Raw genomic sequence first — 19350 nt, 5'->3', positions numbered from 1 at the left:
CTACTTTCTCCTTCCAGACCCATACTGTGGGATCCTAGGGCACTGAGAAAAGCCGGGAGGAGCTGGTTAGAAGGCGTTATTTAATGGGTCATGGTAGGTCAGGCTCTGAAGACTTTCTATGGAGACAGATCCAAGCTTCCCTTTTTGACTTCCATGTAGTTTTGCTTAGTGAGCCACTCAGATATACTGTATAAATTTTTCTTCTCTCCAGAATGGGACCATGGTTTTTGGTGCCCACTCTACTAAAATACAAGAGGGGTGATGAGCTCTGGGTAGAGCCTCACCACTTAACAGGAGCTGGACTGGAAGGATACCATTGTCTCTTCAATTAGTGATCTACCATCCTAAGGTCTCATTCTGGAATTAGGCTTATCTCACCCCACCTTTTTTTTTTTTTAACAATTTGTCTCCAAAAAAAACTGTTAAAAAGAACAATTAGAGTCACTAGTTATCTTGGTGGTAGCCATAGTAGACCCAGTGGAACAGGGGGATGGGTTCTGAATAGCGGTAAGCTGGTATAATAAGTTTAACAACTAGCTCTCTGAAAAAAAGTACACAGGGCACACTTTGAAGTTTAATCTGCATTATTAACACTTTCACCATCATTTTCTTGAGTTTAGACAATCAACAAGAGAATGAATCAAGTCGATTTCCAGTACTTGCCATTTTCTGATGTGTTAATGTTCATATTGAAAATTTAATAATCAGTTCTAGTGAGCAGGTTCAGGCTGACTCCAGCAAAACCCAATTCCAAGTTGATTTTCCTTCTTGTCAATAGACAATAGAGTTAGAGAGAACTAGATAACCCTCTAATGTGATTCTTTTCTCCTGTCTCCACAGATTCTTCTATGAGGAGAATGGACACAGGAAATGATACCTTAGTGTCTGAGTTTATCCTTGCTGGTTTGACAGACCAACCAGAGCTCCAGGTCCCTCTCTTCTTTGTGTTCCTTGGGATCTATGTGGTCACTGTTGTGGGGAACCTAGGTTTGATCATTTTGATTGGTCTTAATTCTCATCTTCATACCCCCATGTACTATTTCCTCTTCAATCTGTCCTTTGTAGATCTCTGTTATTCCTCATCTATTATCCCTAAGATGCTTGTGAATTTTGTGTTGGAGAAAAATAGCATCTCCTATTCAGGGTGTATGGCTCAGCTATATTTATTCTGTTTCTTTGTAGTTTCAGAGTCCTTCCTTCTGTCAGCCATGGCATATGATCGTTATGTTGCTATCTGTAAGCCACTGCTTTACAACATCACTATGTCCTATCAGGTCTGCTCTGTGCTAGCATTTAGTGCCTATGTGATGGGGTTTTCTGGTGCCATGGCCCACACAGGAAGCATGCTGAGACTGTCCTTTTGTAGCAACAACATTATCAATCACTATATGTGTGACATACTCCCTCTCCTGGAGCTTTCCTGCACCAGCACCTATGTCAATGAGTTGGTTGTTTTCATTGTTGTGGGTATTGACATTGGAGTTCCCACTGTCACCATCTTTATCTCTTATGCTTTAATACTCTCTAGTATCCTCCATATCAACTCCACAGAGGGCAGGTCCAAAGCCTTCAGCACCTGCAGCTCCCACATAATCGCTGTTTCTCTTTTCTTTGGGTCTGGGGCTTTCATGTACCTCAAACCTTCTTCTCTTCTATCCATGAACCAAGGGAAAGTGTCCTCTGTGTTCTACACCATTGTGGTGCCCATGCTGAACCCCCTGATCTACAGCCTGAGGAACAAGGATGTCAAATTGGCCATGAGGAAAATCCTGAGCAGAAGAATATTCTGAACAGTACCAGTACCAGGATTAGTGTCAACAAGTGGACTCAAGGTTCTATTTTCTTTACTGGAAATCCTTTATGGAGACCTCTTAACCCAAATGCTTTTCCTTTGTAGAGGAAGGGAATGTCAGTCTCTCCTCTCAAGCAGATCCATCTCTGCCTTAAAAATTAATAATAATAATAGCTAACATTTATGTAGTACTTACTAAATGCCAGAAACTGTGGTAAGAACTTTACAAATATTATCTCATCTGATCCTCACAATAGTTCTGGGAGGTAGTTGCTATTATTATCCCCATTTTACAGTTGAGGAAACTGAGGCATACAGAAGCTTATTTTTTTAAAGTGACTTTCCCGGGTTCACACTCCCGGTGAGTATCTGAAACTAGATTTGAACTCAAGTCTTCCTGACCACAGGCCTGGCACCCTATCCACTGCAGCACCTAGCTGCCGAAATTAAGCTCACACTTTATCAAAAGATTTCCTGAAAATATTCTTTTAAGTAATGGGCTTCCCTAATGGATTGAATTCTTACTCTAGTCACAAAAATGCATGCAACTCTTTAGGAGGCCCATGGGAGAAAAAATCTCATACTTGTGCAGGCAGTTTTTCTTTGGGTTTCTTTCTATTTGTTGAAGAAACCAATCTCCTATCTGTATTTCAGGTTTGTAAGCTTGAATTATCCTCAGCTTCTTATTCTCTCTTACCCTATATCAAGTCATTTGCCAAATCTCGTTTCTTCCTCCATAACATCTCTTTCAGCTAATCTTTCCACTTATACAAACATTATCTTAGTTCATTTGTTGTTGTTGCTGAGTTGTTTTTCAATTGTGACTTTTTCTTTGTGACTCCATTTGGGGTTTTCTTGGTAAAGATACTGGAGTGATTTACCATTTCCTTCTCCAGCTTATTTTACAGATGAGAAAACTGAGGCAAACAGGGTTAAGTGACTTTCCCAGGGTCACACAGCTAGTAAGTGGCTTTCTACAACTTCTGGGATAAAATATAAATTCCTCTGGTTAGCTTTTAAAGCCATCGACAGGCTAGCCCCAACCTATCTTTCCAGTGTCATTGGACATTACTCCTCCTCCCACCCTAGCCCAGTTTCTCTTATCCAGCCAAACTGGCCTTCTCTCTGTTCCATACACTTGCTGCTCCAGTGCCCATCTCCATACTTTGCACTGGCTATATGACATACACATATACAGTATGCACTCCCTCCTTTCCTCTGCTTCCAAGCATCTCTCTCTTCTTTTAAAATGCAGCTTAAGCACTATCTTCTGCAAAGTCTTTCCTGATCCCCCAAAGGCTAATGCTCTTCTTTTCAAACTACCTTGTATGGAACTACTTTCTATATGCTTGCATATATGTGAAGATTCACTTTATGTCTGTGCTGTATGCATTTATATATGTTTGTCTCTCCCATTAGGATGGAAGCTCCTTGTGAGTAGGGATTGTTTCATTCTTTGTACATATATGCCTAGCTCAAAGCAGAGTACCTGAACCTTCCAGCCGCTAGTGTCTCCTTCCCTCCATTTGTCTTGTATTTATTTAGTTTATACTCATGTATGCATGTGGCATCTCTAAGGATAGTGTGTGAGCCCTTTCGGGGTAGGGACTTCTTTTTTTGTCTTTGTATCTTCAGCACCTAGCATAGTAGCAGGCATGTTGTAAGTACTCTAATAAATATTTGTTGAATGACTGATTCCAGTTCTTAAGTTGTACAAAAGATTTTCCAATTTTAATAACTCTTGGAAGAATATCTGTCTCCCTATATAGGAAATAGTAAGAAGAGCAAGCAGGGCACCTGGCTGATGAGGTGGTACAGAGACAAATGATGGAAAACAAATGAAATTGGAGGGGAAAGAGTTCAGAGGAGGTTCAGGTGGACTGTGGTGTAATGTAAGAGCAGGCCCTCAGTAGAGTGTTGTCTTTGAACCCAACAACCACCACCTCTCCTACTGAAAAGGTGTGGTCTAGGGATAAGAATTGGCACTTGTCATATCCTTCCCCTAAAGCTGTGCCTCTGTCTTATATTCCCTTCTCCCTTCATGTGCTTTATTTGCCTATCAGAAGATCTTTCCCCTCAAATGAAAATCAGTGGGCAGAGCTCTCAAAGTGGTGATGCTCCAAGTTAGGTAATCCTATTCAGCATAAGTGATTCAAGGAGGGAGTCATTAGAACAAATTGTCAAGGGGTATGGAATTAGATGTCCAAAGATTGATTAACTGTGTAAATTTTGTGATCCAAGAAGGTTCATTAGTTCTCGCGTACACTAGTACAAAATGAAATATCCGACACTCATTTACACTTTTAAGATGCTAATTCATTCATTCATTCATTTGTTCATATGGTGACTTGATATAGAGGGTGGGGATGAGGCTAAATCTTGGAGACATCACAGAGAAATGAGGGAATTACAGAGCTTTCAATGGTGTCAGAAAAGTAAGGAGAATGGGGCTTTGTGGGGTACAGAGAGAGCAGGTGGTGTCTTGTGCTGCAGATGGGACATTCTCATGGGATGTTACTATGACATGAACTGCTGGAAGCAGCTGAATTGAGTGGCAGCTGATTGCACTGGTATTTCTGTTATGGTATTTAGGGTGGAATTGGGGCTAGTGTAGCATCAATCAGACCAGCTTTCTCCCTCTCCCTCCCTCTCTCTCTCTCTCTGTCTCTCTCTCTTAGAGTGTATGGCAAGAGAGAGTGGTGTGAATGTAGGCGGAGAGGCCAATTATGACTGGGATATGGTATGTAGCAGCTGCTCCTTATGTCTTTCCCATATGTCTGTCATTGGTTCTTCAGAATATATCAACATATGGGGTCCTGAGTCTTTTCCCCCCATGTCTTAGCTTCCGTGAGTGAAAGTATTCACAATGGGTTGTCTTCCTGTAAGGCCACACATTTCTTGCACTAGAAATGGAAGAGTAAGCAAAAGCTGTCTATGTGAATTACACCTGCTAAGCTTATTCTCTTTCTCCTCTCCCTAGAAAAGGAGAGTCCTTATTGTAGGCATCCATATACAGCAAAGAGCTTTTGTGTTGTACAGGTTGGAATTGCCCTAGAACTCCATTTCACTGTATATATGTTTTTAAATTTATTTATTTAATTTATTTAATATATTTAGTTTTCAGCATTGATTTTCACAAGAGTTTGAATTATGAATTTTCTCCCCATTTCTACCCTCTCACCCACTCCAAGATGGCATATATTCTGGTTGCCCTGTTCCCCCGTCAGCCCTCCCTTCTGTCACCCCACTCCCCTCCCATCCCCTTTTCCCTTACTTTCTTGTAGGGCAAGATAAATTGCTATGCCCCATTGCCTGTGTATCTTATTTCCTAGTTGCATGCAAAAACTTTTTTTTTTGTTTTTGAACATCTGTTTTTAAAACTTTGAGTTCCAAATTCTCTCCCTTCTTCCCTCCCCAGCTACCCTCCGTAAGAAGGCAAGCAATTGAACATAGGCCACATGCGTATCATTATGTAAAACCCTTCTACAATACTTATGTTGTGAAAGATTAACTATATTTTACTCCTTCCTAACCTATCCCCCTTTATTGAATTTTCTCCCTTGACCCTGTCCCTTTTCAAAAGTGTTTGTTTTTGATTACCTCCTCCCCCTATCTGCACTCTCTTCTATCGTCCCCCCTTTTTTATCTTCTTCCTCCTTCTTTCCTGTGGGGTAAGATTGAGTGTATATGGTATTCCCTCCTCAGGTCAAATCTGATGAGAGCAAGATTCACTCATTCCCTGTTTCAACAATCTGGCTAGCAGCTGTTGTGTGAGTGAAAGACCAACACGAGCCCAACAGAAGCATGCTACCAGTATGCTGCAAAAGCATAGGTTCTTTTGATCTGCTTTAGTAAGGAAAGCAATGTTAAGGGGTTGACAAATTTGCTTTAATTCAGCATACAAATATCGTTCACTTAGTTCAGGTGAAAAAACCAGCACCCTGAACTTCAGAGCAAAATACAAAGTACAAACATTGACAGACAGACTTTGTCTGATTCAAATCCCAGTACATAGTTACCAGAGCTTAGCAAAGTCTCAGCATCCGGGTTACAAGCTGGAGGGCTGTAAGCTACAGCTGCCTGGAGTCTCCGCATCAGTACCACCGCGAGTGAGAGCCCTAAAGAAATTACAAACATGGACAACAGACAGATCAAATACAGATTCATAGTTACCAACATCTAGGTTCAGCTCGGGAGCTCATAACGAGGGCTTGCCCAGAGTCACTCGCGCCATTGCTGCTGTGGGTAAGAGCTCCAAAGAAGAGAAAGCCACCCCCTCGTTTATATCTTTTTCAGGGTCAGGGGTGAGTCACACATGCGACTCACCCACATGACCTATAATCATCACAAAGAGGCAACTTAAACCCACGTGGTCTAAAAGCCTCTGCTGTCCCAGACATGTCACTCAAACTCATGTGTAAACTAGGCCCTCCCCTGAAGCAAGGAGGCACCAAGGACATCCAAATCTAATCAAGGAAACAAAGGCCAAACTCTTCAAGGGCACTTAGTTGAACTGCGTGCTAAGAGCCCATTTTGCTTACCAACACATTCCGCCTCACCTGCCCCCTCTTCCCTTCCTACAGAACTGCTTTTTCTTGCCACTTTTGTGTGAGATAATTTACCCCATTCTATCTCTCACTTTCTCCCTCTCTCAATATATTCTTCTCCTATCCCTTAATTTGATTTTAGTTTTTTTAGATATCATCCCTTCATATTTAACTTACCCTCTGCCCTCTGTGTGTGTGTGTATATATATATATATATATGTATATATATATACATATATATATGTATATGTATGTATATATGTATATATATGCATATGCCCTTCAGCTACCGTAAGAGGTCTCATGAATCATACACATCATCTTTCCATGGAGGAATCTAAACAAAACAGTTCAACTTTAGTAAGTCCCTTGTGATTTCCCTTTCTTGTTTACCTTTTCATGCTTCCCTTGATTCTTGTGTTTGAAAGTCAAATTTTCTATTCAGCTCTGGTCTTTTCACTGAGAAAGCTTGAAAGCCCTCTATTTTATTGAAAGCCCATATTTTGCCTTGGAGCATTATACTCAGTTTTGCTGGGTAGGTGATTCTTGGTTTCAATCCTAGCTCCATTGACCTCTGGAATATTGTATTCCAAGCCCTTTAGTCCCTTAATGTAGAAGCTGCTAGATCTTGTGTTATTCTGACTGTGTTTCCATAATACTCAAATTGTTTCTTTCTGGCTGCTTGCAGGTTTTCTCCTTGATCTGGGAACTCTGGAATTTGGCGACAATATTCCTAGGAGTTGTCTTTTGGGGATCTTTTTGAGGAGGCAATCAGTTGATTCTTTTAATTTCTATTTTAACCTCTGGCTCTAGAATATCAGGGCAGTTCTCCTTGGTAATTTCTTGAAAGATGATATCTAGGCTCTTTTTTTGATCATGGCTTTCAGGTAGTCCAATAATTTTTAAATTATCTCTCTTGGATCTATTTTCCAGGTCAGTGGGTTTTCCAGTGAGATATTTCACATTGTCGTCCACTTTTTCATTCCTTTGGTTTTGTTTTATAATATCTCGATTTCTCATAAAGTCACTAGCTTCCACTTGCTTCAGTCTAATTTTTAAGGTGGTATTTTCTTCAGTGGTCTTTTGGATCTCTTTTTGTATTTGGCTAATTCTGCCTTTCAAGGCATTCTTCTCCTCATTGACTTTTTGGAGCACTTTGGCCATTTGAGTTAGTCTATTTTTTAAGGTTTTGTTTTCTTCAGTATTTTTTTTCAGTATTTTTTTGGGTCTCCTTTAGCAAGTCATTGACTTTTTTTTCATGGTTTTCTCATATCATTCTCATTTCTCTTTCCAATTTTTCCTCTACTTCTCTAACTTGCTTTTCCAAATCCTTTTTGAACTTTTCCATGGCCTGAGTCCGTTTTTGCTGCCTGGCCATGTTCCCAGCCAACTTATTTGACCCTTGAGTTTTTCATCGGGGTATGGCTGCTTGTAGAGTAAAGAATACTTTGCTCCAAGCTTGAGGGGATGCGTTGTTTTCAGAGATATTTCTATATAGCCATCTCTGCCACACCAGCACTCCTCTTTCCCAAAGAACCACCAACCTGGACCTGACTCAGATCTTAAGCAGGTTCTGCAGTCCTGCTCTGATCTGTTACTTAATTCCTCCCACCAGGTGGGCCTGGGGCCGGAAGCAGCTGCAGCTGTAGTTCTGTAACTGCATCACCCCTGCTGCCCCCAGGGCAGTGGCCGAACTGCGAACTCCTTTCACTCTGTCCCCCACAGCTTTTACCACTAACTTTCTCTGTTGTCTTTGGTTTTTGTGGGTTGAGAAGTCTGGTAACTGCCACAGCTCACTGATTCAGGGCACTAGGGCCTGTTCCGCCCTGTTCCTGGTCTGGTTGGTCCTGCTGCTGCCCACGCTGGTCTCCGCTCCCCTCCACTCCCAGCTCCGTGTGTGATAGACATCACCTAGCAACCATGCAGGCTGTCCTGGGCTGGAGCCCTGCTTCCCTCTGCTATTTTGTGGGTTCTGTAGTTCTAGAATTTGTTTGGATCCATTTTTATAGGTTTTGGGGGGACCTGGCGGGGAGCTCATGCAAGTCCCTGCTTTCCAGCCGTTATCTTGACTCGCCCCACCCCCCCACTGTATATATTTTTTTAAAAATTCCCGTAAAGAATTGCTCAAGGCCAGTGCAATCAAAGCCTTATTTGAGATCTCTCTCATTTTATGGTATGATGTACTATTCCCAGTCTGTGCATGGGTTCTTCCTTTGCCAGGGCAATATCTCAGACACTATCTCAAACAGGGCCGGATTCTGCATCTTTGATCATAACATATTGTTCTAGGGCCTGGTGAGATTATGTCCTTGTCAGGAGGCTGATTTGTTTTTTCTTATTTGGTGTAGTCTTTGATCCTTTTAATTTCCTAGTAATGTTGTAATTTTCACAGATAGCTTTAGATGAATTGGACCCAGAATTGGAGAAGAGGAAAAACAAGCTAGATTTCTATTGGTAAATCTCACAATTCACCCCAAGATTGTTTCCAAAATATAGGCTCTTCTTTTAACACCAATATTATTCTGGTCATACTATATAGCTATGAGTCATGAAATACTATATTTTTATAAAGAATCACCCAAAAGACAATGGAGAATAGTACATGGTGGCTGAGAGAAATCTGCAACATACTTACAAATGAGGCATTATTCAGAAGAAGCAAGTCACAGAAATGTATTACTGGGAAAAAAGATAGGATGGGCACCTAGGGAGAGAAATGGGATAATCAGCATGCATGTTCCATTAATATTCATGTAATTTTAAGAGAATGAGAAGGCCTTCAGTATGTGGAGAACAGGTCGTATAACAATTTTTTTGTCTTTCTAGCTCCAGCACTGAGCACAGCACCTGGCTTATAACAGGTGCTTGATAAATAATTCTTAAGCAATTAACTAGGGGCACTTTTGTGCAGCAGTTTATGAGAGGACATGGGCAAGAGTCTCAAAAGTTAGGTAAACATGGGTGGACAGACTTTGATCTGCATCATTGGAGGAAATTCCCACATGATGAAATCACAGTGTTTCATAGAGACTAACAAATATGAATGGGACAATAATACTTCTTAATTTACTAGAATCATGTCAGTTTTTAATTAGTTTCTTTAAAAATTAAAGTTATTTTATTGATACCTTTTTGAAAGATCACCTACGTGACTGGATATATCCCTTTCCCATCTTCTATTCAGTAAGCCATTCCTTGTAAGAAAAAAATAAACAAAAGAAGGAAAAGCAGTTCAGCAAAAGTTATATACACATGAACTGAGGATGACAGTATGTGGATATTCTATACCCATAGTACCCCACTTTTTCAAAGAAGAGAGGGAAATGCAGTTTCTTAACTCTTCTTCAGGGCCAAGATTTGCGCTTAGTATAATTACAGAGTGTTTAGTTACTTTTCCTTTTTCTTTTTCTATTGCTATAGATGTATATATTTTTCCTAGTTCTGCTTATTTAACTCTATATCAATTCATATGTCTTCCTATATTTTTATGAACATTTCATATACATATTCTTATGGCTCCATATATTCTATTACATTTAAATGCCATAATTTGTTTAGCTATTCTCCAAATAACAGCATCTACTTTTTTATTATTTGCTATACAAAAATTGCTGCTATGAATATTTTGATGTTCATGGGACCTTTGTCTTTGACTTCCTCCTAGTTTATGTCTTAGCCCTGAGATCTCTTAGGTCAAAGGGTATGAAAAATATTAGTTCTTAAGAGCACAATTCCAAATTGTTTTCCTGAATGGTTAGACCAATTCACAGTTCCACTAATAGTGTGTTATTGTTTCTGCCTTGTTATAGCTTTCTCCAACATTTTCTGTTTTCATGTTTTTCTATTTTCGCCAGCTGGAATGAAATGAAATGAAACTTCAGAGTTTAGCTACTTCCTGCAGTTTCTTTTTCCATTTATATAATAAATAATATACAATAGTTATTTTGACTTATATATTCATTAAATATTCTTACTTTACTATTTCAATTATTAATGCATCTTTTATTTAGCTATTGCCCATGTGAGAGCTTTTCTTGGCTCAAGGTACCAGATTGGCAGGAATGATGAGGGGAACCACAGACAAGCAGAAATCAATAGCCCCTTTTATTAGGGTGTGCACAATTGTTCTCGAAAAACTTTCTTGTGGGTGGGTTATGCTTCTTTTCTTCCTTCTCTCTTCTTTTCTTCTACAGTTCCACTACTTAATAAAATGTTTCCCCAGTGGATTTGGAAAATGTAGTATAAAAATTAAGGTCCTTATTAGAGACCACGTTGCATAGCTACCTTAGGCAATTATGGGACTCCAGTGGATGCTGGGATTCAATTTGCATTCGTGCCCCTGTGATCTATGGGAGAAAATATGAAGATTTTTTTTCTGTCACCATTTCACCTAGATTACTGTCAGACTAGAGTGACAGCCTCTAATTCATGGGAACTCACATTCTCTATTCTATGATGTTAGAAAAAGAAGGGACTTTAAAGATAATCTAATCTAACCCCTATATTTTACAGATGACAAGACTGAGATCAAAGAGATGAAGTGGCCTGCTCAAGGTCAAATAATTGTTTGGCAGTTCTTAGTAGATGTGGGGTAAGGATCCAGGTCTATTGTTTCCTTGTATATTGCTTGTCCCCACTACATTATAATGTGTTATCTCTCAAGAGAAAAATATGAGGAAGAATTTGTGACTGTTTCATGCTCTGTAGATACCTGGGGTTTGGACTTTGTTGGGTGGCACTGATCATTCCTTCATGGCAAATGTGGTAGAGGATACTACTGTTATATTATATGAAAGAAATACACTGCATCTTAGTCAATAGAATTTCCAATTTTACTTCAACTTATTTTAAAAGTAAAGGTGAAGCTTTAAATCATTCTAGCCTGCGCCCTTGTCTTATTGCTGCTCATTTTTGTCATATTCTGTTTCCTGTACTTTTCTTTTTCTCAGTTTCTTCTACATGCTGCTGAATGCCACTAGAGGAATCAACATAGCCACAAAAGGTTTCTTTACAAATTGTTGTCATTCGATCTCAAGTAGGCTTTCATTTCTATAGAGCATTCTTTTTATTCTTGTCTGATTTAATTCTTTATCACACTCCATTCCATGTCCTTTCCAAAGCTTTTCTTTCCTCAAGTCTCCTATATGACTCCTTCCTCTTTCCTCTTTGCAGAGAAACTTGCCTCATATGTGTTGTAGACTATTTAGCATGAGGTTTATTTTTCTCTCTATTCTACAATTCAAAATTCCAGTATATCCCATTCTCTCTTTGGTTCTTCTACTCTCTACCAAAGAGTAGAAAGTACCTTTTCCAGTAGAGAGGCTAATTTCTCTAATGTCGGGATAAGAGCTATAGTTCTTCTGTAGGAATCTTCAATATCATTTGCTGTTAGAAATTATTACCGTATTTCCCCATGTATAAGATGCACCTTAATTTTGGGGCCCGAAATTTGAAAAAAAAATGTATTACATAAAGTTATTGAACTCAAGTTTTATCCATCTGCTCATAGCTTTCAGGAATCTTTTGGGCAAGTCTGGTGTGTGTAGGTATGCTTAGTCCATCGTGTTTCATGAACCTGAAGCACCAATTGTATCCTCCTCTGAAATCAGTAGCTTCTGTTTCATCAGCAGTTCTTCTTGCCTCACGCTGAACCATCTTTGTGGACACAGGAATTCCAATTGCCCTTTGCTCTTCAATCCATATCTTCAATTCCCTCTCTAAATCAGGCCATTTTGCTGACTTGCCTCTCATGGCCTTCTTCTGCTGTGGCGTTTTCAGTAGGGTTTCTTCTTCCGGATTGTTTTCTTAGTTGGAGGAGGACTAAACTTATGTTCAGCAGTACGAATTCCATTCACTTTTGCAAACTGAATCACGTTTAACTTGAATTCAGCAGTGTATGTAAATTTTTCTGAGCCATTCTGGGCAGAACGTGGTACAACATAACCTAATATACTGGTAACAAATGCAAAACAATGAGAGCAAAGACAACAAGGGGTGGGGGAAGCAGGAAATGCAAGTAAAAAAACTACAATAATGAGCACAAAAACAAGCGCAAAAAGCAGGAGATGCAAGTAAAAAAATCCACAACTACTGCATAAGACAGACCCAGTTTTTAGACACCAAATTTTTCGAAAAAGGGGGAATCTTATACATGGGGAAATATGGTATATTTTGAACAGTAGCAAACCATTCAAAAGAGCGATGATAGTCTCAAGAACTTAAAAGAACTTTTAAGTAATTGTGATAATATTAAATTCTAACTGTACCAAGGATAAAAACAAAGTTCCTTCTAAGAGGAATACTTTCAAGATGATCTAGTCACATCATGTGTGCAGTTAATTTTTCCAATAAAATTTCTTTTAGTTCCTCTTCTTCCATATTCTCTGAGAATTTGCCCTTTCAATCATCCCCTTTCTCTCATCTTCAGTCTTTTACCTACTGGTTCCATCTCTGCTGCCTACAAATATGCCCAAGCATCTTTAATCCTTAAAAATCTCTCACTAACTGCACCATTCCTTAAGATATCCTATCTCCTTTCTTTCAGAGTCAAACTCAGAAAAATTTGCCTATACTTGTTGTTTCTATTTCTTCACCTCCTATTGTCTTTCTAGCTCCTTGAAATTTGTATTCTGACCCTACTGTTAATTACCAATGACCCTGAAAAAATTTTTATTGATATGTTTTGTTTTTATATCATCTTCACTTCCAAATATATCTCTCTTCTTTCCCCTCTCTAGGAAACTATCCTTTGTAATGAAAAATAAAAGAGAGAAAAAAAATCAGTTCAACTGAACTAACCAGAACATCAATCTATTTTGACAGTGCATGCAATGTTCCACACCCATAGTCCTTCACTTCTGTAAAGAAAGGAGTGTGTTGCATTTTAACTCTATTCATCAGTGCCAAACTTGACCATTATAATGACACAAAATTCAATTTTTTAATCATTCTTATTATTTATATTGTTATTATCACACAAGTCTTTTGATATTTCTCTATTATCTTAGGATTCATTATTTCTTATGGTAAAGTAATGTCTCATTATATCCATGTAAAACAGTTTGTTTATTCATTATCCAATTGAAAGATATCTACTTTATCTCTAGCTTTTTATGACTATAAAAGACCTTTCTTTATATCTTTGAACTTTTTGGGTCATATGCCTAGCAATTGAAACTCTGGATCATTTTCATCACTTGCTTAACATAAATTCCAAATTGCTTTCCAGAATGTGTGGAATACTTTATGGCACCATCAATATTGCCTGAATTCCCATAGTTCTACCTCCATTGACTATTACCACTTTTTACATCTTTCCCAATTTTGTGGGTGTGAGGTGAAGCCTTGGCTTTTTAAATTTACACTTCTCTGACTATTAATGATTAGGTACAATTTTGATACGCTTGGATGAATCAATCAGTTGAGTATTAAGCACCTACTATGTGCCAGGTAACACAATAAATGCTAGAGATACCAAGACAAAAGTGAAATAGGGAACTTGGAGCATTAATAGCTGGAGGAACCAGGATAGATTCATGCAAAAGTTGGTGCTTGACTTGAATCTTGGAGGAAAATAGGGATTCCAGGAGGTGTAAGTGAAGAGGGAGTAATTGTAGGTATGGGGGACAGTCAAGGCAAGAAAAAAGGAGATGGAGTGTGATGTATGAGAAACAGCAAGGAGGCCAATTTGGCTAGATGATAGAGTGTGTAGAAATAAGGTTGGAAAGGCAAGGAGAGGGTGAGATTGTGAGGAGCTTTAAGTGACAGACAGAAGAATTCCTATTTGATCCTAGAGATAATCGTTATAATTGTTGTCTATAGTTTACAATTCTTCTTTTGTAAACAGTTTGTTCAGGCACACTGACAGGAAAGCCACATGAGGAGAAATATTGCTTTGCCATTTATTAAGGTTTCTAGTCACTGGCTGGGTATGAAGAGGTTTGGGGTGGAGGGGTGATCGACAGGGTGGGAAATAACTGAAGGCTACATGGAAATGACAGACAATAGAGGGCTAGGGTAACAGAGCTAGGGTATAGATATTTTGATCAGGATTAAGTGCGGGGGAAACAGCTGGACAATAGAGGGCTAGTCTAGGCTAGGCAGAGACTTGGGCCCAGTGATAATGCAAGGCCCATGGCCTTAGGGGAAGGCCAGATCTAGTTGGAAGACTCAAGGAGAGTTCAAGGGGGCTCCTAGAGACTGTATTCCAGGTTTGAGGGGGTTCCCAGAGATTGTGCCCTCATCAGGTAGGCCTTTTCTTGGGTAACACTGCACAGCATAGCTCATAGTTTCATTTAACTATGCGAGCCCATTCACCACAACGAGGCAGTGTTCTAGAAGAGGATGTATCAACGAGCAGATAGCTATTAGCCAAAGAGAAGGAATTTTCCCTTTTCTTTACAGAGATGAAAAACATCCCCACCCCAAGACTGGTGTTGGGGCTGTGGCCATAGGGACAAAGAGAGAGGGAACCAGTATCATCTCCTACAAACCTTACAGAACTGTCTGAGGCCAAATATAGAAGTATTTTTCAGGCCTATTTTATTTCCATTTTTAAGAAAGAAAGCCAGTAGCATCATGGTATGTGGAAAAGCTGCCAGTGACTCAGAGAGGCTTGGAGTAGGAAGTTTGCTCCCTGAATTTCAAAAGCACAAGTGGTTGTGGGGGCGGAGTGGAGAGAGTGGTGGGGGGATGGGACAGAGAACTCTGGGCAGGCTCAAGAGCCCAAGTGGAGGGCATCAGTTTTAACTGCCTAGTTTCCATAGTGATTCTACAATAGCAACCTAGCAATATTGTAAACAATAAAAATAAATTTTTTTCTCTTTCGTTTTTAAAACCTTAAGTAACCTGGTCTCAACCTATTTTTCCAGCCCCATTGTACGTTACTCTCCCTACTGCTCTTTGTGATCTGGCCAAACTGACCTTATCTATGTACCTGACACACAATACAATATTCTATCTCACATCTCTGTTTCTTTGGGCTTGCCATCCTCCATGCTTGGAAGATATTTCTTCCTCTTGTCTTCTTCACAGACTCCACCTTTTCCTTCAAGATACAGCTCACCACCTTCTATGTATAACTTGATCCCCCTGATGAGGGTTTGGGGTGAGAGGTGCTGGACACCCCAAAGTACCGACACTCCGGGTCCTGCCGAAAGAATTCGACTCAAGCTTTCTCAGCCAAGGGAAAGATAAAGTTTATTAAGAGTTAGCCAAATAAGCCTGCCCCAAGAGATCCCACCCCTTGCGACGCCTGTAAGGAAAAAGGGCCAGACCCATCTGAGCTAGATTGGTTCTGACCACCTTCATGGAGGCAAGATGGAGATTATATACACAAAGGTTGTGGGAGGGATTGAGGGGTGGTCTGGGGTGACCAGAAGAGGGGTCTAGGGAGGGACTTAAGGATGAGGTCAGACTCCAGGGTGGGGGAAATAGCTGAAGGCTATATGGAAATGACAGACCATAAAGGGCTAGGGTAGCAGAGCTAGGGTATAGATATTTTGATCAGGATTAAGGATGGGAAACAGGATTAAGGGTGGGAAACAGCTGGACAATAGAGGACTGGGCAAGGTAGGCATTTGGGCTTAATGGTTATAGCCTCAGGCCAAGGCCAGGTCGAGTGGCAAGATTCAAGGAGAGTTCAAGGGTTCAAGGGGTTCCCAGAGACTGTGCCCTCATCACCCCCAGCTGCTAGTGTCCTCTTACTCAAGTTACCTTGTATTTAACTACTTTGTAATAAGTTGTATTTATTAACTTGATATTAATGCTAAATATATTTTTATATGTATTTGTTGTCTCCTTCTTTAGAATATAAGCTTCTGTGAGTAAGGTTTGTCTCATTCTTTTTAAATATGTTATATACATAACATTTTATTATATTTTATTTTATTTTATTATATATGTTATATCCCCTGAGCATAGCACTCATTTTAAAATATATTTAGCTATCTGAGAAAATGGTTCAAATTAAATATAACTCTTGGAACTTACAGAATGCTGAAGTATACTGGACACATCAGAGGAACTAGGTTCAAATTCCAACTCTATTACTCCCTGTGTGACATTGGATAAGTCATTTAACCTCTCTGGCCTCAGCTACCTCTTTTGTAAACTGAGGGGGATGGACTAAGTTGACCTCTAATGTCCCTTTCAGGTCCAGATCTGTAAAACTTTGTAAATTGAAAGGGACCTCATTGGGGCCCTCTAGGTCAACTAGACCATCTTCCTTCCTAGTATAGGAATACCTTCCCTCACATCACTAAGTGCTTATTTATGCTGCTGTGGAACATTTTATACCATTTGATATAATTTTTGTAATTTCAATCAAGAGCCAGGGCCTGAATTAAGGATCAGCTGGAGGAAGACCCTGGACCCGGGCTTCTTTGTTCTCCAAAGTTTGCTCAGAGATATCTTTTCTCTGTCAACAAGGCCAGATCCGGCTGACCTAAGAACATTCTTTCCCCGTTAACCGTTAAGGCATGAGACCCTAATCCCGAGAGACTACCTCGCTTAATATTTTACGGGCATATAGTATGTTACAACTCTATTCCATTGAGGAAAATCCTCTTCTTGTATCATGGTTAAACATACACGGGGATCATAAAAGTGAGGTAACAGGCATGCTGAGTCTGCTAAAAATAATGTATATAAGTTTTCTCATTGCTTTGTTCAGACAGCCAGAGCTTATGCTCTGACTCCTTGTACGTACAAGTAAGCTAGCTTAGCTTTGCTTTAAGGGAAAATACTAAACAACATGGATTTTTCTATCACCTAGCTTGTTTGTTTTCTTCAACCAAACTTTCAGGTTCAACACTGTCCTTGAAAACTTTCATTGATGAGTCTGTGTGTGTGTGTGAGAGAGAGAGAGAGAGAGAGAGAGAGATTGAGGAGAGGGACTTGGGAGGAGACACAGGGTACAGGGAGAGAGAGACACACACAGAGACAGAAAAACAGAGACAGAGAAACAGAGTCAGAGACAGACAGACAAACACACACACAGAGACAGAAAAATAGAGATTGGGTGGAGTGGGAATCTATCTCCAAAGGCAATCATTTTACTTTTAGATTGCCACCTGTAAGGAGTCTGAGCTGCCTGAATGGGAACTCAGGTGGCTAACTCAGCTTGACATCTCTCTCTCCTCTCCACAGGGAGGTAAATTTTGATGGCTGAAGGCTCCAAAGTTAACTTGGAGTTTACTGGCTAGATTCCTTCCTTCTCCCCTTCCCCCCTTCCCTCCTTCCTTCCTTCCTTCCTTCCTTTCTTCCTTCCTTCCTTCCTTCCTTCCTTCCTTCCTTCCTTCCTTCCTTCCTTCCTTCCTTCCTTCCTTCCTTCCACTTAATGGCTCCACTTAATGGCTATAATTTGGGCCCTCCTGGCTGAGAGTGAATGTCAATGGTAACTGTTTCTCTTTTGACTAGCAACCCTGAGGGTATTCCCTTCCCAGTTTGATTTTTTTCTTTTTTCTCGGTAAAGGGGCCTCCCTAGATTCACTTTTTAAAGAGGCTTCTTCACTGAATGGGCTTTACCTAATTCAAAGTGAGAACCTGAAAAGGCCTTAGCCTGAAGGGGCCCATGTCCCATTGTATCCATCTCCAGTAGTCCTGATGAATATCAGGCCACTGGAACCAGATGGCTTTGGAGGAGAAAGTGAGGCTGGTGACCTTGCACAGCCCTCCGCCACTCAAATTGAAGTCAACTGCAAGTCATATCATCATTTTCCTGATGTCATGGTCCTCTTCAAAAATGCAGGGTGAATACAAGCTCAAATTGTTAGAAAATCATCTATTTGGAGTTGTAATCAAAGCTTTTCCTTTCTCACTCCTTCCATCTTCTTGTACTCACTGAGAACTAGCTCCTTTATGATGATATGGTGTTCTTGCCCTCCCTTTCCAGCCCTGGCTATACCTTCATTCATATCCCCCTACTCATTGGTTGGAGAATTGGAATATTTATTGCTCCCTATTTCCACTTCTAGCCTCTCTTTTTACCACTATCACTTAGTAGTCTATCCTCTCCAGAGTTTTACTCAATGCCACCCAGTTACCACCCAGTCAGAATTCTGGTAGCTCTATTTACTGGCTTCCAGGACACTCTCGCTCTTACTTCAATATTTTTAGTGCCTGGACCACAGTCCATTCTTCCTAACTCCTGTGCTTGTACTAGGAGACTTCAACCTACATCCTGATAGTCCCTTAAATATTCTTACCTACTAATTCTTCAACTTATTCATTTCACATGACCTACTCTTCCACTAATTCAGCCACAAACAGAAATGATCATACTCTTGATCTTGCTATTACCTATAAGTGTTCCAATTCTGTGTACATGAACTCTGAAATTCCCTTATCTGATCACAATCTGTCATTCCATCTCTTCCTTTGTCTTGCAACCTCTAACTTCGTTCTTCATCCTTAACCTGCCTTCTAAACCTTACACTCCTCAGTTCTTCCCCAGATTGTTATCCCTGCACTGACTACACGCTCCTCCCTTCCCCATCTTGACCTCTTGGTGAACCAGTTCAATTCCACACTGTCCTCTTCTCTGAAGTTCCTTGCCCCTTTATCCTTCCTATTGCTGATCTCATCTTAGCAAACTTCAGCATTGGACTGTTCCCACCACCTACTGCCTTCACTTCTATACACATGAAGCTGAAAGAAGCCAAAGAAAATCATGAAAGGATACTGACTGGGTCTACTACAAATTTATGTTAAATAACCTCAACTGGGTCCTCACTGTGGCAAGGCAATACTTTTATACCTCTCTAATTGATTTACTGCAGCATCTTATCCAAACCTTTTCAACCACCCTCACATTTCCCATGGTTTCCTTCCCCTCACCTCTCAGGTGAGAAAGTTTCCTTGTATTTTGCTGAAAAAAACTGAGGCTATTCCAAGAGCCCCCTCTTCTCTCCTCCTCATCTCATATCACTTATTCTGATTCCACAATCTGCCCCCAAAGATAGACTTTTACTGTGGCAATTTCTTAAAATAAGGCACCAATGAAGTTTGCCT

At 40.1% G+C, this 19350-nt stretch overlaps 1 protein-coding gene across 1 annotated transcript; it reads left to right on the top strand.

Annotated features, from left to right (window-relative positions):
- Nucleotides 1-833: 833 nt before the first annotated feature.
- On the top strand, nucleotides 834-1790 carry LOC118837861 (olfactory receptor 145-like). The gene has a single exon (XM_036744986.1). It carries the CDS (start codon nucleotides 849-851, stop codon nucleotides 1788-1790), a length of 942 nt encoding a protein of 313 aa, XP_036600881.1. The 5' UTR covers nucleotides 834-848.
- The last annotated feature ends 17560 nt before the right edge of the window (nucleotides 1791-19350 follow it).

This window comes from Trichosurus vulpecula, chromosome 2 (assembly GCF_011100635.1).
Source record: "Trichosurus vulpecula isolate mTriVul1 chromosome 2, mTriVul1.pri, whole genome shotgun sequence".
NCBI classification, from domain to species: domain Eukaryota; kingdom Metazoa; phylum Chordata; class Mammalia; order Diprotodontia; family Phalangeridae; genus Trichosurus; species Trichosurus vulpecula.
This window is presented reverse-complemented; position numbering and strand designations above follow the sequence as displayed.